At 52.9% G+C, this 26597-nt stretch overlaps 2 protein-coding genes across 2 annotated transcripts in view; both read left to right on the top strand.

Annotated features, from left to right (window-relative positions):
- The window catches only part of LOC122374511, a 68438-nt gene extending 58779 nt beyond the window's left edge, over positions 1-9659 (top strand). Inside the window, exons 4-5 of the mRNA XM_043353305.1 lie at positions 7420-7539; positions 8017-9659. Coding sequence (XP_043209240.1) covers positions 7420-7539; positions 8017-8981 — 1085 coding nt within the window. The 3' untranslated portion in view covers positions 8982-9659. The remainder of the gene's footprint in view (positions 1-7419; positions 7540-8016) is intronic.
- Positions 9660-10248: 589 nt separating this feature from the next.
- On the top strand, positions 10249-26116 carry LOC122374507 (nodal modulator 1-like). Its single transcript, XM_043353302.1, has 18 exons — positions 10249-10422; positions 10697-10796; positions 11012-11140; positions 11377-11523; positions 11844-11963; positions 12241-12437; positions 12763-12874; positions 13334-13508; positions 14040-14178; positions 14650-14793; positions 15076-15307; positions 16853-17447; positions 17708-17805; positions 19759-19969; positions 21498-21636; positions 23024-23192; positions 24098-24181; positions 25153-26116. Exons 1-18 carry the CDS (start codon positions 10265-10267, stop codon positions 25729-25731), a joined length of 3528 nt encoding a protein of 1175 aa, XP_043209237.1. The 5' UTR covers positions 10249-10264; the 3' UTR covers positions 25732-26116.
- Positions 26117-26597: the final 481 nt, after the last annotated feature.

The following is a 26597-nucleotide window of genomic DNA, read 5'->3' as shown; positions in this document are numbered from 1 at the left end:
ACTGAGTACACTGAACACACTGAACACAACACGGACGAGTACCCAGGTATGTGTAGCGGGAGAGTTGTGCCTAGTGCCTACATCAAACACAACAACGACGAGTACCCAGGTATGTGCGGTGATAGTTACACAGCGCCTGCACCAAACAGAGCCCCGACGAGTACCCAGGTAAGTGTACATATAGGGAGAGTTCAAGTTGTGCCTAGTGCCTACATCAAACACAACACGGACGAGTACCCAGGTAGGTGCATATACTGAGAGGTGCTACACTGAACACAACATCGACGAGTACCATAAACTTTTGTAATATATCTTAGCTATCACTTAAATATAAATGTTGCAAGCAAGGTATTATTTATTCAGGAAGCAGGTCAGTAGTTGGAGGCTCCTATATGTACTGTGTGTATCGACGAACGTCTTAGACCCAAGAACAAAACTACTGCGAATAAGTTATTTTCAGCCTTCCTCATTGATATGTCTGGTTTCATGCCAGCGTGGCATCAGTCTTCGCGTCATTCGCGTGACATGGTAGCATTTCCAGCTGTTTATCACAGAATAATTTGCATCGTTAAATCTTTTTTTTTTTTGCTCCGCCAGCCTAAAGCCAGTCTGGAGCCGGGGGTCATTACATCTGGCAATTTTGGCCAGGAACAAAGTTTTACGTTAAGCCGGTTTATGTTAACCCGGAAGCAATAGCAACGTGGGAGCCTATCCTTAGCGTGTGTGAGCAAATCTAATGGGGAAACTTACTTTTGCCGAAGTGCCGAAAAAGCCGGAACAAAAAACACAGATGAAGAAACGGTAACATTTATTCACATCACATATTCATACACTTGTGCAAGGTGTCAGTGTACTGGTGTGGGGTGTATTGGTCAGGGAAAAAGTCCTAAATAACAAAAAACCTGACGCCTATTGCAAAGGGGAAAACCCCGCGCTGAAGCCAAAGAGCGCAGGGAAAAACCTACACTTGTTTAATCTAATGTGTAGGAGGCAAAAGGGAATGGATAATGACGGCCCCGTGCTGGGGTGGGGCGCCCGGCGACCACAGGCGTACTAACACCTTGGCCGCCAGTCGGCGTTGGCTTGTTAAATTATTGTTTCTTTCATTGTTATACTCATGCTTCCAACGAACTTCAAATGGTTTCTCATTTTAACCAATTCTGAAATAAACTGAACCGCTGCCAGACTGGTATTTGGTCAGAAATCGTAATAAGAATGACTAATAACCTTTAGCTGATAATAAGGGAAGCCAAAAACTAATCCAAAATATATTTTCGGTGCTGGACCTTCTTCAGTGGAATGACATAAACACAGAACAGTGACTTTTGCAATATTGGTATGTAATTAACGCACTTGTAAGAGTAATGAAGGTGTTTCAGGGTAAACGTATCACATTAATAAAAAATCAAGATTTTTGAAACAGCAAGATAGACTGCATTCGATCAAAACGCTACCATAAGTATCTATCACAGTTCATACAGCTCATGTACAATCGCTACAATAAATATGCATCATAGCTCATAAAAGAAAGAATAATGTATGTCGTCCTATCTCACTGTGTCCGATCAGTATTTCGAATACTTTTAGTTAAAGTGTGCACGCCATGCAAACATTGTCCACTCCATTTGTAGGTAACCGCCGGCAAAATTTCGGCAAATGAACACATACTCAGATGCGACCCAGACTTCAGTAATGACCCTTAGTCTGAGAATGATGACGGGTGCGGCCTGTGGCCCAGTTCGCTAACGATGTGACCCGCCCCTAGGCCAAGCCGGAGAGGAGCCGCGGCCCAAATTGTCCCCAAACACTCTCTCAGTAGGCACCTCAGGATGGCTGAGACCTATATACAAAAATAAAGATGGATATGAAGCATTTATTTTGCCATTCTGAATTCCGGAGTCGAGCATTAATAATAAGGTGTTTAAGTTATTATTTACGTCGGAGTCTTATCCGTCCACATTAGTCATTATCTACGTTACCCGATGTCATTTCAATTCCTCGGTCCATATGTATTTCCGGTCTTGCCTTTTCCCGATCCTGTTCATGCCGTCTCCAGAATGGATGCAAGAAGTCCATTCTCCTGATCGGTATCCCGTAGCCTTCTCGGATACCACAGCGTCATTATCCTTTCTCAGAGACCACGTTGTCATTTCCCTCAGTTTTGTTTACCTAGCCTTCCTCGGTATTTCAGTTTCTCCTCCGCCTGCTCATTTACCTGATCATTAGGTTCTCTTCCTCTCCATTCTCCATCTCCTACCCACCCAAGTGGCTCTCATTAAAGCTCGAGGAAGCGTCGCATATCATCTTCTCCGCTTCCGACTCCACCTCGTTACCGCTCCCTCTGTCTCATCTCCCTCCCTCTGTCTTGTTATCCTCCCTCTCTCTCACCCTCCTCCTCTCCTCTGACCCTCAGTCTCTGTGTGTCCTCTGTTTCTGCGTTAGGTCGCACCCTGACGAGCTGCCTCCCTGAGATGGAGTGCCCTCGGAACGCGAAGTGGCGTTCCTCTCGAGCACAATGGGCGCATGTGTCGGGTCAGGGGGGGGGGGGGGTCGGGACTGCCCCCAGCCGCCTTCGTGAGCGGGCGTGATCGAACACGGAAGGCGGGAATCGCAAGATGGGAGCTAGACAGCGGGAGACGGAAACAGGGAGACGGAGGGGAGATGGAGAGATTGGATGTCGGGACTCGCATGCTGGTCGCGTCATGGATGACTAAAAAAGGAGAGAACAGACGATAAACAGAAGAAAAATGCGGTCAGAAGGAAGGACCACATGGGCACAACCGAGGAAAGCCTGATGAAAATATGATCCCCTATAGCTGCTTAGCTTCAAACTGGTCCGTGCGCTTTACTGAATGTTCGCTTGCATTTCCTTCCATCCATTACGTTAGTAATAAGGGTAAAGTGCAATGCATTGGAACACCCTTGCGCACAAGTGCACTATTGTTGCCTTTCCAGTTTCAGCCATTCTGTGTTATGCCATATTGAAATGCCTGAACGCATCTGTATTTTCACTTTTGCATTCTCTGAAGTCTGAACTGTGGACGTTTCTCAAGCCCGCATATACCAGACGGTTGCCTAAGTTGGCACACATGTTGCAGTAGGCATTGTGTTTGAATTTCCAGCCGTAGCTGCTACCTTTATCATGTAATGTTTTCGGTTGGAGGCCCCTGAAACAGACCAGCTACTTGGAACTCAGCGTGCCTGACGTAAATCGTTTGACGCAGTTTTACTCCGACAAACACGCTTTCTTCACGAGCTGCATGCAGGGCGGGTAGAAATGGGCATATGGAATCATGCAACGTGAAATGTTGCATGCGGAGACTAAGATCTCCAGCTTACCAAACACCTGCTTTTTCAGTGACATTTCGGAAACAGACAGGAGACAATCAGCTTGAGCTGTCTGCAAAGAATTGCTTATTGGTGTAGGTGCGCCTAAGTCGTTCACATCGACTCAGAGTCGATGATACGTTTCATTTATGTCCTATTGACCTTGGCAGATTACAGGGAGGTATAATTGAAGATTCCTCCGTAATTAGAGGCCGAGAAATAAGAAGCGATCACTTTATCGAACGCCTATACATGCTTGACATAGATACACCGCCCTTCTCTTTTTTTGCCGCAAAACATCACGCTTTACGATGCTCACACGCTCGTAACTTTGCGTAGTAAATTTGGCGCTCGCCATCACGGCTCCATCCGCAGCAATGGCGAGCCTGATCACAGGATAATCGCCCCGGACCGATGACTGCAGTTACACAGGATGCACATCGCGTCTCTGTCCTCTCTCTCTCTCTCTCTCTCTCTCTCTCTCTCTCTCTCTCTCTCTCTCTCTCTCTCTCTCTCTCTCTCTCTCTCTCTCTCTCTCTCTCTCTCTCTCTCTCTCTCTCCTCTCTCTCTCTCTCTCTCTCTCTCTCTCTCTCTCTCTCTCTCTCTCTCTCTCTCTCTCTTTCTCTCTTTCTCTCTTTCTCTCTTTCTCTCTTCTCTCTCTCTCTCTCTCTCTCTCTCTCTCTCTCTCTCTCTCTCTCTCTCTCTCTCTCTCTCTCTCTCTCTCCCCCTCGCTTTCTCCCTCTCTCCATTCCCTCTTTCTCCTCATGCTTCATTCGCGTAATTACATATTGGTTTGTTTGGAAGCTGAGCCGTCTTGATACCGTTCATCTGACAGTGACCTGGACCAGTGCACCTTCAACGATGACTTAGTTTGCAGCATTGCGGCCTTAACCAAAATTCTGCATTAACCGATTACGTGGCTTAATTCTTTCGGTATGCGTAGTGGATCTTTGCCTCACACCTAAATATATTTGTCGTTGTATTGTTACTTACTCTTGTCAGAGGACGTGTTAATGTGTTCATTGCTCTTTTAGGCCACCATTTCATGTCTTGCGACTTGCATGAGTGGTTTAGTGCTTGCACGTTGCCTGTTGGGCAAAGAAAATCACAAAACTATTAACACGTTCTCGCATTGTGATGTGATGTATTGCCCTTGAGTGCATTATATCTACGATTTAGTGCAAGGCATCAGTCAGTAGGTATTAGATGACCAGCGGTTGCCTCACACGCGAAGTGTAATGTTCACTCATCGACGCATTTCGTATTCAGATACTGCTCTTTTATTCGTTACGTTACCCAACACGATGCGTTGCTAAAATTCCCGCTCAGTGTAAGTCATGTCCTCATGTCACAACTGAGGAGTGGCCGACCCATAAACGCTGATTGTTCGACATTAAATCAGCGAGACTGTCGGTGCAGACGCACCTGGATGTCAAACAGGGACTGTTGCCGGGCTCAAATATCAGCCGTTGCGTGTCTGTAACCGCTGATGGCATACCGATTGCCGATTAAAACAAATTAGCGAACAGTGAACGGTAGGATTGCGTGCCGAAAACTTTAGATTTCGTCGGCATGATAGATACCTACCTTTAGTGATGTGAATTTCGTAAAGTCGATTGATGGCTAATGTATGCAAGCTTTACCACCTACATCTTGCATAGGGCTTGCAGGCGATTCACCGATAGGTAAAAAGCGAAGCATGAGGGTGCTTCACTTTTAGTTGCGGCACAAAGCTGATGGAAATTGTATCAGCTTTATGCCGCAACTATAGCGAGCTGAAATCGAGTGAATGGAAATACTGGCCGTTTTTTTGAAAGATGTGTTAGGCATGAGTCTTGCAGAACATTACGCAAAGTTCATGCCAGGCACAGTTTTACATGACTTATTTTGATGAATGCAACAAATTGATTTTTTAAAGCCAACTTCACTTTAACTTCAGGGTGTCTCACTATGACTACACTACATATAAGGTGTAGTTAACTCCTTTTCCAGAGTCCATCCGCACATAAAATTTTAATTTTTACGTCTTACAATTTTATGTAGGTATTCCTGTTGCTATGTCACAAATTCGTGTAAATTACTGCGGGGCATTCAGCCAACGTAGTGCAACCATTACTAATAAATAATACCTACCTACTATAATAGCTTTGAAAGAAATGCCGCCTGATGCCCAAACAAACACCAGCTTCACCACCAATCACACACCCCACCCCAGCATTTACCTCCACCTATTTCACACACACACACACACACACCTCGCTCCGTCTCATGGTGTTCGTCTATCCATCAGCCGACGTTCCGCCACTGACAGCGGCCCATCCATCTCCATTGACACCTCTCAGCTGTCACCGACGCTCGCCGCTCACACCCGTCGCCGCGCCGGGCCTCTCCGGGTCCCCTGAGCTCCCCCCTATACGATACACTCGATTATAATTCCGCGGCGCAGCTCTGACCCAGTCCAAGGCCGCGGGTAACGGCCGTTTGTCATGTTTAGAGGCGAAGGCGTGTGGTGTGCGTGCCATTCTCAGTGGCTGAGGGCTGACATGTCGTCTGTCAACAGTAGCGCGTCCCAGTCTGTGGACGACTGGGATGAGCGTGACCACTGCGGCGGAACACCTTCAATTAAGGGGGGGGGGGGGCACTGCCGACTTTGGTCCCATTCTTTCCATGCAACGCCCATAGGGCTAATGTTAATATGCCAAAATCAAAGGGGGGCACGGTGCCCCGGTGCCCTCCCCGTTCCGCCGCCTAGCCCTATTCCTGGCGGGGGGCCTCAGGAGCCCCCCCTGAGGTTTTTTGGTTATTTCTCCCAAACGCGTTGAGCTAGGAAGCTCAAATTTTCTGACTTTTCCTAAAAGGCTTCTACGCAACATGTCTGAAAATTTTGAGTTGATCTGACCTCAGGTCAGGTCACCAGAGGCGGTTTGGTGACCCTACCTCAGAAAAGTTTGCAATCACGCCAGAGCTAGAGTTTTTGACCGATCAATTTCTTCTCTTCAGGCTTTAGTTAGGGTACCAGTATGTGCAATTTGTATATCTCGGAATTTTGATATCGGTGACCTAAGGTCAGGTCAGTTTCGCGACCTCCCCATTATAAGTCAATGGTGGAAAAATCAACTCCCTGTTTTTACCACTAAAACGGGTCGGAATGGCCCCATATACCATACATGACTTCATATACGATCAACCTTCACTACCTTGAGGTCTGTTTTGCTGTTGGGCAGCTGTGAGGTCATGTGACGTCATCAAAGGTCACCAAAGGTTTTTGGCCAATAACTCCGTACAGGAACAAGATACAGACGCGTGGATGGTCTCATTGTGTTCAGCTCGTCAAGACGCATCGAATGATATACATGATGACCTCGAGGTCACGTGACCTGAGGTCAACCTTTGACCTTGACCTTGCGAGGTCAACATATATATCATTCGATGCGGATTGACGAGAGGATCACGATGATGCCCTTAGTTTGTTCCTATCTTGACTAATTCGAAAGTTATTCGAGAAAAACTCTCCATATCTAGCGCCGCCATTTTGACTTTTTCGACCCCTGTGACGTCATCTTTGACCTGACCTGAAAATGACCTTAGTAAAAATTGTAGATCTTGACCGTGCGTATCCGATGCCGTTTACCGTTTGTCGCTATCTTGCTTCGTTCTCGAGATCTCAGAGGGGGGCCGAATCGCCCCCCCCCCCGCCAGTTTCTTGTCCCGGCGGAGCCCGCCAGGAATAGGGCTAGAGCGTGACGGGGAATGGACTGATGGTAGAAGCCAAGTCATGGATCGGAAAACGTGACAATAAAAATAGCAGGCTGACCTGATGCTAGTCCTCGTCGTAACTGCTGGCGTTTATTTGATAGCTTGCTCGAGACGGTCATGCGGAGATCACGTCTGAGGCTAGCGTAACTCATTAGTAATTTTGTCTCACTCTCAGCGCAGACGTTGTCTCATTCTCTACACGAGTCTCTCCATCACTCACGCCTCATGTCTCCCTCTCCTCCTTGCGTACGGTGTGCTCATCGTTCATTTTCCGTGTCGCCTGCCATGTGTGGGCGAGCTGGCCGCTGAGTTTTCTCTCTCCCTGTTCCGTTTCAGGAGTGGCAGGTCCTCCGTTTCGCGGACGCGGAAATGACCCGGCGCAGACAGCCGAGGCCAAGTTTCCCATCACGAACGGCTCTCTGTTTTCTCTGCAGGACGGCACATCACTGCATGCAGGTGCGGCGGGTTGTGCGAACGGAGGATGGGGCAAATTGTGGCTAATTTATGATCACTGTGTGGTTGGGCAATGTGTAATGTCGCTAAAATTGGTGCCATAATGGTGATGAGGCCAATTTTATTTCGTAATGGAAACGAATTGTTAGTTAATTTGTGATTTATTAAATGCTGTTAACCCAGTGCTTGTTTGGCCAAACGTCATTTCTAGGTGCTTAGCAACGACTGTGCGAAAGGGCGAGTCCTCTTGTCAAGGCTGTGCGAATGTTGCTGTTTGTATCTTACCGCTATTTGGTCTGCGGATGTATGTATATTGGATGGCATTTTTACTGCAGATCATGTACCTACCGGGCACTCGCAGATGGTTGTAGTGCGAGTAGATCTCTGCTGCCCAAAGATCGATCTTTGAGTCATAATGGTGTCATTCTAGCCTCTAAACCCTCCTCTAACCTACCTGATAACCCATGCCGCTGCCCGCAGGTCGGTCTCGCAGCCTGAAGATGGGTGTCGGCATGCTCGGCGAGCCGGCCAACAAGGCGCCGCGCTTCCTGCCGACGCTGTACGACCCGAGTCGGTCGGCGCCGGCCGCTGACACGCGCTCCGAGCCGCTCTACTCGGACCCCATCACCAAGGCGGCCAGTCTGGACAGCATCATCAAGTGTCTGCCGCCGGGCGACGAGCCGATCTACGCCACCCTCAGCACGGGCCGACGCAGTCCCGAGCGGTGTAACTCCGCCACCACCATCGCCAACGACGACTTCGAGTTCCGCGGATCGAAACGCTTCGGCGGGAAAACGGAGAGCAGGAGAGAGACACCTGAGCAGCCGGCGAGGGCCGACCAGATGAGCATCTGCTCCACGGCCACCGGTGTGACGATCCGGGTCGAGGGGTGCCCTCCGCCGGCGCCCCAGGGCCCCCCGGCGCCGCCGCCGCGGCCCAGCCTGAACCGGCCGCGCGCAGCCGCCGCCAGCTCGCTCAAACGCAAACTGGCGCTGTCCATGAACGACCTGGACGTGGCGGGAGTGGCGGAGGAGCGCCCGCCGGCCGCGGCCGGACGCATGTCCTGCTACGGCGTGCCGTGTGTCAGTGAGACAGACCTGAGCGGCGGCCGAGCGCCGGCCGGGGACGGCTCGCCGCGGCAGCGCGCCAGTCCCCGCGCCACCGCCCAGCGCGCCATGCGCTACAAGAAGTCGGCGCCGCGCCGCCGGTCCCGCGACGCGCCGGTGCGCTCGGCGATCGTCCACCGGCAGGGTCACAGTCTGCTGGCGCTGAGCGGCCCGCGCGCCGAGCACCGGCTGCAGCGCGCCGAGATCGTCTCCGTGGAGGCGCTCAACCAGGCGATGGCGCTGACGCCCTACTCGTATCTGGACAATGGCGAGGTGTACCGCCACCACTCGCGCAGTGTGCCCGACTTCCAGAAGGTGTTCATTAGTGGGTTCCTGTGAGCGCCAGCTGCGGTCAGAACGAGTGACGTGCCACCTGCCGTCGGCTCGGTGTCACGACTTCCCCGATTGGCAGCGGCAAACACGGCACCGGAATGTCCGTGATGGATATGACAAAACCGCAGCTCTAGAGCGGCCGTGTCGGGCACAATTTTTATCGGGGGATGTTTTATACCGAGCACGAGCTCAGTGGTTGCATTGAGATGCAAGTGGTGACGCCTGGTGGCCGATTCACCAACCAACCTCAGCCGCGCCCACCGGTGTGGCAGTATTAGTGATGTTAGTGAGTTTGGCGGTGAGCCTTCATGCTGACAGAGTGTGTGAGAGGATCGAGTATGATTGTGCGTTGAGTAACTCGATGCAGAAATAACTCTGCGACTGTTCTGGAATCGACTCAGCGGACCGAGCCGACCGTGTAGCGACGATTTACGTAGAGGTTTCAACGTTTTGTACATAAGCGCTGCAGGCTAGCGCTAAAGTGAGCGAGAATGGCAAGTATTTTCCTTACTGTTGTGATGGATAAATGATTTCTCAAGTGTATATTGTAGATGTGTCGATGTTTTTAATTTTTATATGAATTGTGCTTTGTGAATTAGTATATATTTGTATAATTTTGTGTCTTCTGTATCGAACCTTTTCAATGAAAGCCATCAAATAAATATACCTACTTTATACCTGCAACCTGTGTGATCTGTGCTGGTGGTAGGTAGGCGGTCATGTCATTGCAGCGTCAATTATCAAACCCGTATTTTGGTGGTCACAAAATGGTGGTATTTTGAATGTCTTTTTTATTAATTCTACGAAGGCTAAACGCCAATTTCTCTAATAAAGTGTGCTAACGAATGATAGAACGAAAAAACTGCATACATCACATTTCCATCGAAGAACCACATCAGTCGCTGCAGTCGCTGGCTCCAATCAGTGCTCAGTTGAGTGGTTCTGTGCAGTTCTGTGTGCAAGGTGTGTGCACTTAGCGCCACCTGTATCATACAAAGCTACTATACAGCGCCACCTAGCAGCAAAGGTTTCTCTTCATTTGCTTTAGGCATGAATTTCCATGAAACACATTGCAACACAATGTTACTCTTGAAGTGAATTAAGTTGATAATTTGCTTATATTTATTTTCATAATAATTTTATATATATATGATTTATATTAGAAATCATTTGACGATCGAACGGCATAGCATTGAATTTCCGTTTGTTCCTATGCACAGAGGAAGTTCGGATATGGAAGTACAAACTGCAGAATGGCTGAAATAGTGCTGCCAAATGCACCCGGCAAGATGACGAACTCGGCGATGGGGTCGCTGAGGCATATCCCACTAATATTCATAATTTTATGTTGTTTTATAGCCAAATGCTATTCAGATGGTATCCTGGGATGTGGTGGATTCGTCAGAAGCTCTGTTGACATTGAATATTCCAAGGTTCAGGTGAAATTGTAAGTATTATGCTTGCTCATTGCAAGTCATTTCGTGGCGCATTCGTCTTTGAAGGCAATTTTATGGTAATATTCAAAGTGGATTCTCAATAAATCCTAGCTCAGACCATTTCAAACTCATGTGCACATAACAACCATAGAAAATCATATTAAACTTGAAACATTTAAAATAATTGTAAGGGTCAGATGCATTATTGTTCCTCGGGATTTTAATTGTTATATGAAGCTAGTTAGTAGCACAAATGTGAGTTGATGAACAAATGCTGCATTTCAGATACACAAAACAAGGTAGCCTGAAGTATCAGACAGATTGCGCACCCAATAATGGGTACTACTTCATGCCCATCTATGATAAGGGTGACTACGTCATCAAGGTGAGTTCACAAAGCTGCTTTATAAATTCATATGAAATGTTCAGATGGATTTTTTGGCAGCATCTGGGGCCATACTCATAGCACAAGTCTTGAAAGATAGGAACATCAGTTTCCTATTATTGCTGGAATGATATTGGCAGCCTTCTGGCCCACCTTCTCACCTCCAAATGACCTGTGACTTGGCCGCTGGCACTGACCCCTAACCCCTGCTGCAGCTGGCACCTCCCGATGGCTGGAGTTTTGAGCCATCAGAGGTGGCCCTCAGCGTGGACGGCGAGACAGACATGTGCTCTCAGGGACAGGATGTTGACTTCACCTTCCAAGGGTTTGGAGTCACAGGACAGGTATGTAAAACTCTAATATAATATAGAAGCTGCTGCTGTTGTCTGCCAGTTTGAACACCATGCTTTTCTGCTTTGCTCATTCACTTAAATTATAACTGACTCATGTGGACATATCTACCACTAAGCATGTGAACATGCCTTTGTTGGTACTTACCTATAGCTTTTCACTACCCCATGCCCTGTTTGACAGCCCTTGCCCACCCCAAGTATGACTGACCATGGTGTCTGTCCGTCAGGTCATCAGCCTGGGCTCCACCGAGGGTCCGGCCGGAGTCACTGTGACCCTGACCTCGACCTCGGACCGGGACCGGCTCAAGACGCAGGTCACCACCGGACCGGCCGGACGGTTCACCTTCAGTCCCGTGCCGGCTGGCGATTACGAGGTGCGTCCCACTGCCAATAGTGTTCCGACATTGGGTGACCGGACGAGGGGGATTGTTTGACGCGTCGAAGCGCTGTTATCGAGACTGTATGTGAAATTGAAGATGAAGTGGAGTATTTATTAGGTTTACCGATGCATAAAATATCACAGGCGTGAGAATAAAGTAGGGTACATTGCTATTATCATTTTGTGATGGTCTTGTCGCATTACAAAAGTTTGCACTTAGGTAGGTGATATCTGTTTCTCCCATGCACACCTGGTTCTACTAACTACCCCACCCAGTGGTTTCCTACAGCTCTGACATACGACCTCTGACGCCAGGTGACGGCCAGCCACCCTGCCTGGAAGCTGGCGCGCCACCGGACCCAGGTCTCCGTGAGAGGTGACAATGGAGACGTGGGGACGCAGCTGGCCGTGGCCGGGTTCGACGTCTCCGGAAAGGTGCGGACCGGTGGGAGCGGCATGCTGTCAGACTCTCCTCAGATCACTGTTGTTGACTTGCCATGCTTTGTTTTTGAATGGGTTACATTGTGATTTCACTTTTGTTGAAAGTTAAACTGAACTGATGGGTTTATTTGGCCATGTGTTAAAGTGTGTTTTTGATAAGTTATGGGCGTCATCGATACACTTTTCTGACGTCACCCCGACCCGTGCCCCTCCCCAGGTTGTGACCGGCTCCTGTCCTGTCTCTGACGTCACCCGTCGTGCCCCTCCCCAGGTTGTGAGTGGCTCCGAGCCGGTGTCTGACGTCACGTTCGTGCTGCACGGCCGGCGGACGGAGGCGGCGCCCCTGACGGGCTGTGAGGTCTCGCCTGCAGCGGGCTACACGGCCCGGTCGGGCCTGCCGCCGGCGCTCTGCAGGGTGGTGTCGGACGCTCAGGGACGCTTCGTCTTCCCCGTGGTGCCGAGCGGAGAGTGAGTGGGGGAGGGAAAGGGAGCTGAACCCTGGCATGTCGTAAACCGACGTCAGAATAAGATAGAGGTATGTCAGGCTATGGTGGTAACATATGCGATGTTTTGTAGGTATCTGGTCGGTGGTGCTCCGGTAATGTAAAAGCACTCGTCAGTTATTGATATTTTAACGTCCGATATGTCTGTACGTTCAAGCACCTATGTCCTGCATGTTGATTGAAGTTGATACCATTTAAATGGTATTGCTCTCTTGTACTCAGTTACGTGCTGTGGTGCTGGGTGTAATTCACATGTCTAACATTATACCCATTACCCACCTCCCCTACAGGTACGTGGTGGTGCCGTTCTACGCCGGCGCTCGAACTCGGTTCGACGTGCGTCCTACCGAGGTCGAGGTCCGCGTGGCGCAGGACAGTGCTGCCATCGGCGAACCGTTCCAGGTGGGTGTCCTCTGACGCTCCTCACGGCCGAGCGGAGCCAACTCCCGTCGATGACACGGTGATTGGCAGCTCCAGGGCCGCCCTGCGGGAGTTCGGGGATACGGCAGACGTCCGCCACTTGAATGGGGAATCTTATTGCTCGGGCCCACTACTGTGTTGTTTCTGAGACACCATGCCGTGCCATGGGCAGCGGCATGACGCTCCCAGATTCCATAGTGCATCAGAATTATTATTTCGACCATTAATTCAGGCCGATCAGTGCCCGTTATTTTGTATTTGTCGCAAGTAAATGGCACTCACTGTGACAGTTGTGGACCAGTTCTGTCAATCGAGCCGTAGGATCGCTGCCGATCATTGCCCAACACTCATGCTCCCGCATTTATCGCGCACACCTGACGTGCCTCTCCCTAATAAACTCTCACCTGTGCCCCTCCCCCTCCCCATTGTCCCGGTCTACAGGTGGCGGGGTACACCATCAGCGGACGGGTGCTGACATCTGTCGCCGGAGGGAAGAAGGTCGGACTAGGTGGCGCCACCGTACGGCTGGACTCCCGCAGCGTGGTGACTGAAAAGGACGGGTCGTACACGATCGAGGGCGCCAACAGCGGACAGTTCCGGCTCTCCGCCGAGGCCGGTACGTAGGGCGGCTCTCTGATGGTCCGGTGCCGCCGAGGAGAGGATGGGAGGCTAGAGAGAGGAAGGGTGGTGAATGAGGTCATGTTTGCGAATGGAAATTCAACGATAGGATTATTTGTTTGATGTGTAAAGGTGGGATGGCTCCTATTGTAATGATTGGTGTTATATGGGTGCCCAATTGATGTGATGTGTATGTCTTTACTTTGCTATCTACTTCCAGAGTCACGGTTAGATTCCATGAGCTGGTCCATTGCCGTTGAAATATGTACCCTCTAAACCCTAACAAACAAGAGCAACTAGTGAATCATCCTCCATCCAAAGCTATACCTAACACGGTTAATCATTGAGCGTTTTGGTCTCTGAAGATGATTATCTCCATTTACAAAGTCTGTTCAGTTTGAGCGTCACTGTGGTATCCTCGCCCGCGCCCCGCCGCAGACTCCGTCCAGATTGAGAGCCACCGCTGATTGCAGTCCCCACCCACAGAGTCCGTTCAGTTTGAGAGCCTCTGATGCATCATTGCTCACAGAGTCCGTCCAGTTTGAGAGCCGCACGGTGACGGTCAGCCCGTCGGCGCCCCAGCTGCCCGACCTCGTGGCCGCCGCGTTCCAGGTCTGCGGCAAGGTGGATCTCTCCAATCTGCCCGACGGCGTCTCCGCCGGACCCAGGTAGGTGCTCCATGTCCGCGCGATACGCTCAGCTGAGGCAGACGTGCATTATCATGTCAACGTACAATCGAGTCATCCTGTTCAATGCGAGAATCGAAATGCTTTAATCTGTGGTTGTGATGTTTTGTCGAGCATGGCTATGTATCTGCACTGACCGCACCTCGAACCAAACCGGACACGCTGACTCGGCCGCATTGCCCCAGGCACCACCATCCGCCACCTGTTGGGTGACGAGTCGCCCTGGGTTTTATCCGGCAGCATCTTTTCTTACATTCAATCCATCAGTTTTCCTGTGATATACTCGTTTTACTAGTATAACGTATCTCAAGTAGTTCTAGCGTTCGTCAGTTCTCTGTTCACATATCCGCTTTACCAGTACAGCGTTATGGGTGCAAAATGACCACCGCAGTCGACGCACCCGTAAACACTAATAAACAAACAATGACATCACTCCCTCACCTTTACTTTCAGGTCTGTGGAGTTTAAGGTGGCCGGCTCAGAGACGGCGTACACGGCTGTGACGGCTGCGGACGGCGCGTTCTGCACCTTCCTCCGTCCAGCCACCTACCGACTTAGAGTGGTCGTCTCCGAGGACGAGAGGAAACGGGGACTCAGGTGAGGACAGTTGGAGGAAAGAAACGAGGAGTTGTTATTGTAGGAGAGTTGGGTTGTAACGAGGAGAGTTGTAGGTCACAGTCACGTATCTGGACTGTTAAGTTGGGATTACACTGCATGGCATAATGTGTTATGAATATCAGGGCACTGAATATGTCCAAACAAAAGAGTGAAGTCGCTACTAGTTGCCCATTACCATTCGTTGTGCTTTGCGACTTATCTGCTCCTTTCCCTCCCGATTTATTTTTCGTGTCTGACGTGCCTCTCCCCCGCTGCGTCCAGTTTCGGCTCTGCGCAGCAGGAGCTGGCCGTGTCGGCGCCCGTCTCGGGGGTCGCCTTCTCGCCGTTCCGGGCGCGTGTCTCTGGCACCGTGCGCTGCCTGGAGTCGTGCGCCGGCCTCCAGCTGACGCTCAGTGCCGAGGGACTGCTGCCGCGCGCCGCCACCGCCGTCGCCGACGGACGGTTCGCCTTCGACGGCGTCCTGCCTGGACAGTATGAAGTCACCGTCACCAAGGTCAGTGGCGTCTCGAGGTGGATCGGTTCGTTGTGATGGAATAGGTTAGGCGGCATGGTTTGCGATAGAGGTGGCAAAAGATGAAAATGTTGGGAACCAGACTCGAACCAGACCCGTCTGGACATTTCTGGAACCAGTTGGACCCGGTATTAGTTGGAATCGGAACCAGTTGAACCCGTTCCCCAAAAGTCAATCAATACAAACTAGTTGTAGGTATCATTAGTTGCATCATGTAAAACAGCCTATTTCCCACTGGGAATACTCGTGAGCTACTGTGTGCAAAGGCACATTCACTTCATATTTTGCAATAATGTGTAGTGTGCAAGATGTGTAGTTTATGGTAGGACCCGGTTGGACCCGTCATAAAATTTCCAGGAACCGGTCTGGACCCAAATGGGTCCAGACTGGTTCTTTGGACCGGGTCCTCGGGTCCAGATTTTGCCACCTGTAGTTTGCGAGACGGTTTGATCGCTGTTCTAGCCCAGCTTGGTCTGATATCTGTATTTGGAAGTTATTCGGGTTTACATAGCATCTCATTTCGTATCTTAACTTTGTAACCGGCGTCTACGAAAAGATATTGGCTCTTAATTTTCTGGTCAGCTTTCCTTTGCAATAGCATCAGCAATATCTAGTGGGTTGAGCTCTTCTCTCGAGCCACCTTCCCGTAACTTCCCCCTGGTCACCTATCCCCGGTCTTTGTTCGTCGCTGCTGGAGGCATCCGTGTCTGCTATCCATCTCAGTTTGTGCATGCCCCAGGCCCCCAGCAGACCTCACGGCCGTCCCCCACCGCCCCGGCTCCCTCCCCTTACCCACCGTCTCGCTCCGGGCTCTCCGCGCTGTCCGGGCCGGCCGCCCGTTCTGGCGATCGCCGAAGCGATTGGCCATACAACATTGAGCGGGCCGCCGCTGGAACATGTCTGCGAGTTTCCCTTATTGTGCCCAGTTTCAGCGGGATCGGACGTGACGCGGCGGGTCCCATGGCCCGTACCGAAGTTTCCGATCGTTCAATCTCGGATTATTGTTTGCAGCTGGGGACGTGGGATTGTGAGGAAGCCGCACGGCCGGCCGTGCTGGGTGGATTTGGTTGAACTCTGTCGTATTGCATGGACTGCATGCACTACCACAGGGCATCTCATTTCATGACATCGCATAGCATTATTCCTGCATCTCATTCTAACGATCTTTTGATCCTGTATGAAAAAAAAAAACAGGTCATAGGTCTTTGGGGTCAGGGTCATGAAATTTTCAGGATATGTGTAAAATTAATTGATAACTCGATGACTACTAAAAGTTTCTCCGCGATCGGCCCCTTTTTTCACGAGTTATTCGCGAAAAAAAATGAGATGGTCCATCCGTCTCCCCCCCCCCCTATAATAAGCGCGAGGGCTAATTTGCCTCGGCTCCTGCAGTTTGTCGCGCCTCCCCTGTCTGGTCTGAACTCTGATCTGACGCTCTCCCCCCCCCCTCCCCCAGGACGAGTGGTGCTGGGCGGCCTCCTCCGTGCCGCCTCTGTCGGGTCTGACCTTCCCCGACCCCTCCCCCAGGACGAGTGGTGCTGGGCGGCCTCCTCGGTGCCGGTGACGGTATCCGCCGCGGACGTCACGGGCCTCCAGCTGATCCAGTCCGGCTACCGTCTCACACTCATCACCTCTCACTCCACCGAGATACTGTTCCGACTGGCCTCAGCCGGCTCCACCGCGCCGGCCGCGGACTATGCCACACTGACCGCCGGGTCCAACACGCTCTGCGTGCCTGCCGCCGGCGTGTACCAGGTGGAGCCGCGCGGCTGCCACCAGTTTCAGGAGCCGGCCCTGCGCGCCGACACGACCTCGGCCGCTCCGCTCGAGCTGCGCGCCGTCACCCACCGCGTCTCCGGCTCTGTGAGCTGCCGGGAGGCCACTAAAGACGTCCGCGTGCGGCTCACCGTGGAGACTGAGGTGACGGAGCTGGAGACTCGAGCTGAGGACGGCGGGAAGGTGCACCGGTTCTCCGTGCAGGCCCGGCCCGGGCAGGTGATGACCTTCCAGCCGCAGTCGGATACGATGCTGTTCACGCCGACGTACCGTCAGCTGACGGCGGGGGAGGACTGCGCGGACGAGGCGGTCACCTTCCAGGCCAGGAAAGGAACGTTCATCAGCGGTGAGTGGGCGGTCAGCCGGTCAGGCTAGGAATGGAGCAAGTAATGGGATAAGGGTGTGCTGGGGGATGGTGAGCGCCGGACAAGGATTTGAATTGAACTCATCCATCGGGTTTCTTATATCTTTCGAGAACTCCTGCGTGATCGATAGCTGAATTATTTATTGTATTTGCCTTTTGACAGTCTTTCATGTAACCCTGTGTCGTGCAGTATGAAATCCTGTAAATTATTCCCGTCTCTAACCCCGTACTCTCCCTGTCAGGTCGCATCTCGCCGTCGCTGGCCGGCGCGCGGATCACCGTCTCTGCCGCCGACATGGAGCCCGTCACTGCCATCACCGACGACAAAGGCGCCTATCAGGTCAGCGGGCGGCCGGTCTGCGTTCCGGCACGTGACACGGGGGCGAGGGGTGTCCCTGGATGATACAGTAAATTGTGGGGTTTTAATCCGATAGAGACAGTGGCATTAGTGGAGCTATCATAATGTATAGGCACCTATGTTGAATCATTCGGTGTTCTCAATTAGAAATTAAATAACAATAGCAATTAACAACTGAGACTTTGTGCCATTATTTCGAGTGTTCGCTGTCCGGTCGAGACAGGAGAGTCGCCAGACTACCACCATTATTACCGGCTACAACGGACGGAGACGGTCCAAAGAGTCTTCAGGCCACTTCTCGGACGTTGTTGCGAAACTAACAATGCGATATTCAGCTGAAATAAAAACGCCGATCGTGACAAGAGATCAGGCTGCGTTTGACAGTATTCACTTCAAAATGGCAGCAAAATGTTGTTACGCATTTAGTTTCTACTCTCGTAATCAAATTACACGTCATTGCTCAAACTCCTTTCCATCCTGCAGCTCACTGCTTAGGTTACTTTATTAAGGTTCTGTAGCCACGCGCTCCCACTATCCCCTCCCACCCCCTCCCACCCCAGCCTCCGCTCTTACCCTACGGTAAGCGCCCGCGCCGGCCGGGTTAATTCCGTCCCGCCGGAGTTCTGCCGCCTACCGCCCCCCACGGCAGCGCCTGACGTGGCACGCCAAAGTGCGCCTTCATTAATCAAACACCGCCTTCGACGCCGCCGGTTTTCGCGTGCGCCGGTCGGTGTGAGATGTAACGATCGCCGAGCGGGCTGAACCGTTCACCGCTCTGCATTGTTCATGGTGCCGCTGACATGCGCTGGGGGCGGCGGGACTCGGCGGCAGCGGAGTCAAAATGTCGGCGCTCTCTGACTCCTCTTCTTCTTCTTCTTCTTCTTTTGCACCTCACCCGCCGCCCCCCTAGGGGGACGACGGCGCAGGCGGGTCGACCGGAGGGTCGGTCCGCCCGACAGCCCGGATGAATTCAATCACCAACGGCGCCGGTCCGCCGAGGACGTCCCCCAGGCTCGGGTTGAGTCCCCAGCGGCGGCGCCGCGCAGCCTCGTAGGCCGGACAGTCGGTCAGCAGGTGGGCCGCGCTGTCCGGCTCGCCGCACGCAGGGCAAGCCGCGTCCACCGCCAGGCCTAGGCGGTGGACGACGTCCCGCGTGAGCGGCGACGCGCCCGTCCGCAGCTGGGAGAGGGTACATGCCTCCCAGCGGGACAGGTCGTTGTGGCCCGGTGTGGGCGCCGGGTGGGGGTGGGACGCTCTTGTTCTCGCGTCGACCATCGTCCCCACCCGGCGCCCGATCGCGCTTCTGGCGCTGGCGAAGTCGATTTGGACGTCCGGCTGCTCCGCAGCGGCCGCTTCACCGGCCAGCTGGTCGGCGTGTTCGTTTCCGTCCAGGCCAGCATGCCCCGGCACCCACTGGAAGGTGACGGTGGTGCCACGCTCGCTGAGGGTGTGTAGGCACTCCCAGATGCGGCCGGTCCCCTCTGGAGCTGCTGCAGGCCGGACTTGGAGTCGGTTAAAAGGCGGACTGCGCGGACGGACTCCCGGTCTTCTTCAGGTAGGGAGGTTATCACAGCCAGTGCTTCCCTGATGGCGGTAAGCTCGGCACGCAGGCTGCTGCACACTGCGCCGGCCGGGGCCCTGATACGTTCCTCACGGCCAAGGCAGTGGAGCTGGATCAGCGCGCCCGCGCCGCCACATGTCGTCCCCTCTCTCTCGCCGACCCGTCTGACCAGATGTCTCTGGTCAGACGACCAGAGACATTCATGGTGGCATCGGCGTCGTGCAGGGGACGCCGATGCCACCATCGGCGTCCCCTGCACGTGGGGGTGGTGCCTCTGGACGACTGGACTACCAGGCGAACAGAGCGAAGTACGCCGACACCCACCTACCTACCCACCTACCTCTCTGACTCCTCCCCCTCCCCCTCTCCCCCAGATCGGTCCGTTAGTTCCGGACCGCCAGTACGAGGTCGACGCCGAAAAGGAGGGTTACGTGCTGACCAAGACTGATGGCAAGCCGGGCCACTTTGAGGCGCGGAAGCTGGCCGAGCTGCGACTGCGTGTGACGGACGAGGCGGGCCGGCCGCTGCCCGGCGTGCTGCTCTCCGTGTCGGGAGGGAAGGACTACCGCAGGAACAGCCTCACAGGTCAGTGGGCGCTGAGACCGGACCGTCTGTCTGTCCTAGTATGGTCCTCGGACCAGCTTTTGGGCTTTGTGCGAACGTCCTTCCGTATATCCGTCCTGGCATGACATGGTCCTGTTCCGTGTTAGTATGTCACGGTCTTCACTGCGGCTCTCTGGGTTGTGTGGGTATGTCTGTCCTGGCATGACATGGCTCTGTCCTGTTCTCTTCTGTTATGTTCCGGAAGAGTTTCCAGACCGGATAGGATGATTTAATCGGCCCACTGAACTCCACTTCAATGTTGGAATCTGCCCGCCCGGTATATCGGCTTTGATGGTCAATATCAGCCGGACTGATCGGCGGAAGTCACTCCGATCTGTACATACTGGCCGGCCGTCACCCTCGAGCGCTGCGCTGCGGCTCATATTGAGACACAGCCGCCGCGGCAGCCGCACAAAATGACGGGCGTTCGGCTGACGACAGATGCATTAGTCGAATGACCACCGGTTAGGGATTATTGGGCTATCTCTGGGCGGTTGACGTCCGGGTTCGCGGCGCGGTCGCTGATCGGTCGCCGCTAATTGTGTTATACGTACGTAATGTCAGCCTGCCGAATAACGCGTATCACAAAGCATTGTGGCTGCTGATAGTTACTACTATGGACGTCAAACCCCTTGAGGCCCCACTTTTTTGCGATAATTTTTAAATGCGTCAACTTTCGTTGACAATATTCTGGCAATGTATGTTTCAGAACCTGCCGAAACTTTTATTACTAAGGTATTTTGACGCCAAACGATTATGGAAGGTACTTCTCATTCACTCGTAATGTTAAGGTCAATTCAGGCCCGGGCAGAGGCTTGCGCTCGGCCACACTCGAGCCCCGCCACCAGCGCCATCTGCTCTAAATGCCATCTACCAGCGCCCGCTACCGCTACCAGCTACCGCCCACCATCAAGCCTGAATGGAGCGAGAGACGCGAGTGACCGGTCGCCGGGCAAGGAGCGCCGGAGGGGTAGGGCGGAGCTTAGCGCTGACGTCATTACGTGGCTCCGCCCCATGAGCGCGTAGCCTCTACCCAAACAGCGGATTCGTTCCGTGAAATTTAACATTACGAGTGAATGAGAAGTACCTTTAATAATCGTTTGGCGTCAAAATACCTTAGCAATAAAAGTTTCGGCAGGTTCTGAAACACACATTGCCAGAATATTGTCAACGAGAGTTGACGCATTTAAAAATTATCGCAAAAAAGTGGGGTCTCAAGGGGTTTGACGTCCATAGTAGGTCTCCGCGAGGCGTTTGTAGTATAAAGGTTTATGCTTTCGTGCTCCTGGAAGGGCGCTGAGCTTTTCTGAGCATGGGCTCACGTTTGTCGTACACATGTATTTGTTTGTGTTTTATCGTATCATGAGCCAGCGCCGGCTGTCTGCCCGCTGTCAGCACATGGCGAGGCTAATTAACTTACTGTCTACACTCCCACGTCTACCCTCCGGTGACGTCATCCACGCCTCTGACGTCACACGCCGCTGACGTCACTCTGATGGTGTTGCCGCAGACGAGGACGGTCGTCAGGTGTTCCTGTCGCTCAGTCCCGGACAGTACTTCATCCGGCCCATGATGAAGGAGTACGAGTTCACGCCCGCCTCCAAGATGGCCGAGATTGCCGAGGGAGCTACGCTAGAGGTCACCGTCAGGTGAGTGTCCCAGTCGGGGTCAGCGCCGGGTCTAAGCAGGATTCCGGACCAGCCGATAGGTCAGTTGTACAAGTTATGGCGCGGATGCCTTAGCCGTATCTTGAAGAGTCAACGACTATACTAATAGAATGGACCAATGCTTGTGCGTTTGTCCACATATAGCATGGGGCTGTACTGAAATATCTGCCAGCTCTAGGGCAGGCTTTGTATTAACTCGTGGGCTCTGCTAGATCCGCCGGATTTACCGAATCTCCGCCGGCCGCTGGGACAGTCTCTGACATGGAAACCCCGCACAGTATAGCGCGATCGCCCACTCGTCGGTTTCCGAGACCGCAGGCGCCGTCTGTCATAAGCTGTCCAGTTTAATATTGGGGTAACCGGCGGGCGGTGCTTGGGCAATATCCAACGCATGGCTATGGATGGGAATACGCGCCATGCGTCGTCCCCATCTTCTCGATATAATGCGTTCGACAACCTAAATAATTCTGCTCTATTTGACGTCGGTGTATTTTGTAATTTACTAAATGCACTTCTCCGCCTCTGTATATGCACAATGATTCCGCTGTTAGCACGCCCCTAAAACCCCACCACAGTACAACCCAGGCCACCATAAGTCCTGGACTACTCCGTTTCGGCCGCCAATAATCATATACGTCACACCGCGCCATCCAAACACACAGTGCGGCGGACCGCCTCGTCCCGTTGACTCGGCAGCCTCTATTCTGGGTGTAGTCGCCGCTACTGCGGACCGAGATGTGTTGTAATTGATCCCTGTACCTCCTCTGGGCCGATCACTGCCGCCGCCCAGCTCAATATGAGACCCTGACGGGAGGCCCCCGCAGACCGGTCAGGCGATACGTTACGTCCGCGGGCTGATTTGGGGTGCATTTGGCAGAGGGTACGGCCCATCAGTCACGGGAGGTGGCCGTCTTCGGCGGCGGTGACGTGCTGGATGGGGGATGAGCTGAAAGGAGAGTGGCATTATGGCGGTAGTCATGGGCGGAGACTGACCTGGAGTCTGGTGTATAGGGACTACTGTCACTGAACTCTCTATCTCCAGTGGCTGGTGGATGGCCTCGGCTGGTGTGAAGGATTGCTATCCCCACCCCCACCCCCCACCCCCGTGAATAGCCTCCAGTCCAGACTGATCCATATCCCTCCTCCCCCAGTGGCCATAGAGAGGCCTACAGCCAGTGTTGGGTCAGGTCCCTGACCTTCCCAGCTCCCCCGTAGTGGCCGGCGCGTGGCCTACAGCCTGGTGGGCCGGGTCACCACGCTGACCGGTGAGGTCACTACTCACTGACCCCTCCCCCTCTCCTACAGTGGCCGCCGGGTAGCCTACAGCCTGTTGGGTCGGGTCACTGACCTCCCCCGCCCCCTCCCTCAGTGGCCGGCGCGTGGCTTACAGCCTGGTGGGCCGTGTCACCACACTGACCGGTGATCCGGAGCCCGGTGTGGTGGTGGAGGCGGTGGCTGGTCCCCAGTGTGACCACCATCAGGAGGAGGCCACCAGCGAGCCGACCGGCGCGCTCCGCATCCGCGGACTCCGGCCCCAGGTGAGCGACGGGCGGGGCTGAAAAAAGGACTTAATGCGTCAGGGAGATACCACTTTTTCTAGATTTTGTCGCTGTGGCTATTTGAGAGGCAACGCGTACTCAAGAAAGGAAAGGTTTCGTCCTCCCCCTGGGTGCATATTTTCAGCTGTGTTTAGTGAACGCTCTCAGGCATGAATATCATAGCGAATCTAAAACGTTCTTTGTTTTTATATGTTGTTTTGGAAATGAGTATTGCTGCGAATTCTAGCATTTGGAATCAGTTTCTACATATTTTGCCAGTTGCTTGTCTTTGCGCCTTCATTGGGGTGAGGACGATTGGTTCGTTCAGATAATGATGAAACATAATAATAACGAGGTAATGTGCTGCGACAGTATTTCCTGGATTCTCTGTAAGGGATGCATCTGCGTTGCCTCGTGGCATCCTGGTGTTTCACTGAAGAGCCACTTGCTCACGAAACCTGCGCTTCCAACTAATTGACACCGTGCTACCAACTGATTCAGAGTTAAACTCTGTGAACGCGGTCTCATTCAGAACCTTGAATTAGTAATTATCGTGCTTTCTCGCTAAACGCTACCGGCTGGAGTCTGATTCCGCAAGCCACTGCTGAATAGTGGAGATGGGTTCGTTTCAAAAGGGTTCGTCGTTTCAACACGATCGGCCGTCCAATGGACCGGGAGATTCGCCGTCGATTTAACTAATCTATCGGTCACAGAAAGTTTAAAGTAACTAGCTTGCTGGTTTCCTGGTTGGGCATAAAGCCCAGCACACGTCAACACTGAACTTGGAGGGAGGAAGCGCGCTCAATATCAATTCGTTTTTTTTCACCGCCCATTACCATACCTCCGCGTATTTATGTAATTTAGCACTCTTGTGATGCATATTCTGCCCGTTTTTACCGTTGCAGTGTGAATACACGGTCCGAATGAAGACTGGTACGGACACAAACACGCAGTTCTCCCGCGGTATTCCAGACTCGCAGACGGTTCGGGTAAGTTCGGTCTTGTCCTGTTCACACGAATATATCAGTGACTAAGTTGCATGCACTCATCGATTCCGTTCCGTAATTTCCATCCTCAGGACCTTCAAACCGTTCTTTTCCACACCTCAACCCCCTGTTCTGGGCTGGACGGGAGAATTTATCCCATGCGGGAATATCCGTAAGAGCACGCCCGTAGCGGGGTGCAGTGAGTGTTTGGGGGGGGGGGGGCTGGTCGGCCTGTCCTCTGGACGGGCTCAGCCCCGGCGATACACCAGAGTGCTCGCCCAGACCAATGCTTCACCCTAATTCCTATCATCATTCCGGCTCTGAAATAGTCTCATCAACCGAAAGGGCCTTACCCAACAAAACAAACAAACATTGCACTCATCTTTGCAGATGTGAATCTGTCCGTGTTGTGTACGCGTGCTCGGAGTCTGTCGATGTTTGTGTGGTTGTTTCCGCTGTATGTTAGACTATCGTGAGGCCACACCGGTTGGAGGGGTGGTGAGGTCCATCTGAGCTGCCGCGTGGTCACCGCCATTGCCCGGTCATCATTGCCCGTAACTGGTCTTTGCAGCGATATAATGGCCCCGCCGGCAGACTCAAACAGGGTTCAATGTGCGATGCTGGGCACTCGAGATGTTGTGTGTGATTTACCATTGTGGCCGTGGACTCTTGCGGTTGGGCGATATTTGCACTGGCCTGTGGGCTTCGTTCTGTGAATGCTGGGGTCCTCTGCACAATAGTCATATTCTCTGTAGGTGTGCGCCGATATTCCTCACTGAAATTGTTTTTTTTTCTTATACTCTGTATTACTCTACAAGACGTGGTCTAAATAGCCTGACATCACTTTCCCCAATTCTGCAATCTGACCGAGATGTTTTGTTTTCCCTCTAATGACTCGTGACCTGACCTGGTAACCTGATCCCGTGACCTGACCACATGACCCGACTCTCTAACCGCGGTGTCTCCGTGTGCAGGTGGCGGACGGTGACGTATCCGGGTTCCGTCTGGTGGCGTTCCGTCGTCTGGGCGAGATGGACGTCACGGTACGCGTGGTGTCCGCTCCGCAGCACCTCTCCTCTCTGCGGCTGGTGGTGAGCGCGGCCGGCTCCGAGGCGCCGCTGATCTCCCAGCCGGTGGCCGGCTCGCCGCTGGTCGTGCTGCCGGCGCCGCTGGCCCGCGACGGCCGCCAGTACGTGGCGCGACTAGAGAGCTCGCTGAGCGCGGCGACTCACACAGTGCGCTCCGCCGAGGTGGCCTTCACGGCGGACGCGGCCGCGCGACACATCGAGCTGCAGTTCTCTGCCGAGCGGCGACCCGTGGACGCCGAGCTGGGCGCCGGGCCCGTGCTCGGCCTGCCGCTCACGCTGCTGGCCGTCCTGCTGGCCGTCAACCAGCGCAAGTGTCTGGAGATGGGGAAGAAGCTGTGGGCCAAGTACCAGGCTCGTGCTGGGGCCGGGGCCGCGCGCCGGGAGTCGGGCGGCGCGGCGGCCGGTGACGGCGTCGGCGTCATCGTCCGGCCCGTGACTGTGAAAGTGAAGGCGAGGAAGGTGTGATAGAGAGCGAGAAAGAGCGAGAGAGGAGAGAAAGGGAGGGAGTAGAGCGAACGATTCGTACGGGACGTGTGCGATGTGCAATCCGTATATCCGTGAGCATTATGTTTATGTTGTGGTGTGAGAAAAGTCCTTAGAATGATGGTGATCAGCATTTTGGTTCATATCACGTAATTCAGGGGATAGATGTTGTTCGAATGTATGTTCCGAGAAAAGCCGTGGCCTGTTATTATGGTCCTGTCCCACTCCCTTTGTATCCTTATGAACGGCTCTTGCTAAGGCGATTAAGTCAGTGTTTCAGGAGCAGCGTCAAGTGAACGACTTTTACTGTGCCTTGGTTGAAATGGTGTATTGATTTATCGTTACAAATAATAACTATCCGATTCGATTTGTTCTTCTTTTGGCGTTGGATAGTGGATCTTATTTTATCATTTCCGCCACGTTCTGGTTGAAATTAAAAATATCCGAAATCATCATAGCTTATCATCTAGCACGGACTCGAATTATACCACTGCGGACCACAACTCCCACGGAAATATCATCTCGTTAAGGCGGGCCGACCACCGGACTCTGATTTTGTTCATGGCTCTACACAATCTGGCTGACCGTGTGGCCACCGGCCGGCACCGGGGCTCCGTTTGTGTGCCGATCAACGTGTTCGCTGACATGATATGATGTTATTATCGCCAGCGCCGCATATATTGGAGACCGGTGACGCTTGTGGCGTGTGATGATATAGCGGAGAGAGGGGGAAAAGAGAGAGAGAGAGAGAGAGAGAGAGAGAGAGAGAGAGAGAGAGAGAGAGAGAGAGAGAGAGAGAGAGAGAGAGAGAGAGAGAAAGAGAGAGAGAGAGAGAGAGAGAGAGAGGG

The sequence above is a fragment of the Amphibalanus amphitrite genome, unplaced genomic scaffold (genome assembly GCF_019059575.1).
Source record: "Amphibalanus amphitrite isolate SeventyFive unplaced genomic scaffold, NRLGWU_Aamphi_draft 001665F_arrow, whole genome shotgun sequence".
Lineage (NCBI taxonomy): Eukaryota > Metazoa > Arthropoda > Thecostraca > Balanomorpha > Balanidae > Amphibalanus > Amphibalanus amphitrite.
This window is presented reverse-complemented; position numbering and strand designations above follow the sequence as displayed.

What these genes read in the sequence shown, in the direction of transcription:
- LOC122374507 (XM_043353302.1), top strand. Translation starts at nt 10,265, where the DNA reads ATGACGAACTCGGCGATGGGGTCGCTGAGGCATATCCCACTAATATTC. An exon ending in ACGACAAAGGCGCCTATCAG is followed by an intron (nt 17,806 to 19,758) that starts GTCAGCGGGCGG and finishes CCTCTCCCCCAG; the next exon opens with ATCGGTCCGTTAGTTCCGGA. An exon ending in ACGCTAGAGGTCACCGTCAG is followed by an intron (nt 21,637 to 23,023) that starts GTGAGTGTCCCA and finishes CCCCTCCCTCAG; the next exon opens with TGGCCGGCGCGTGGCTTACA.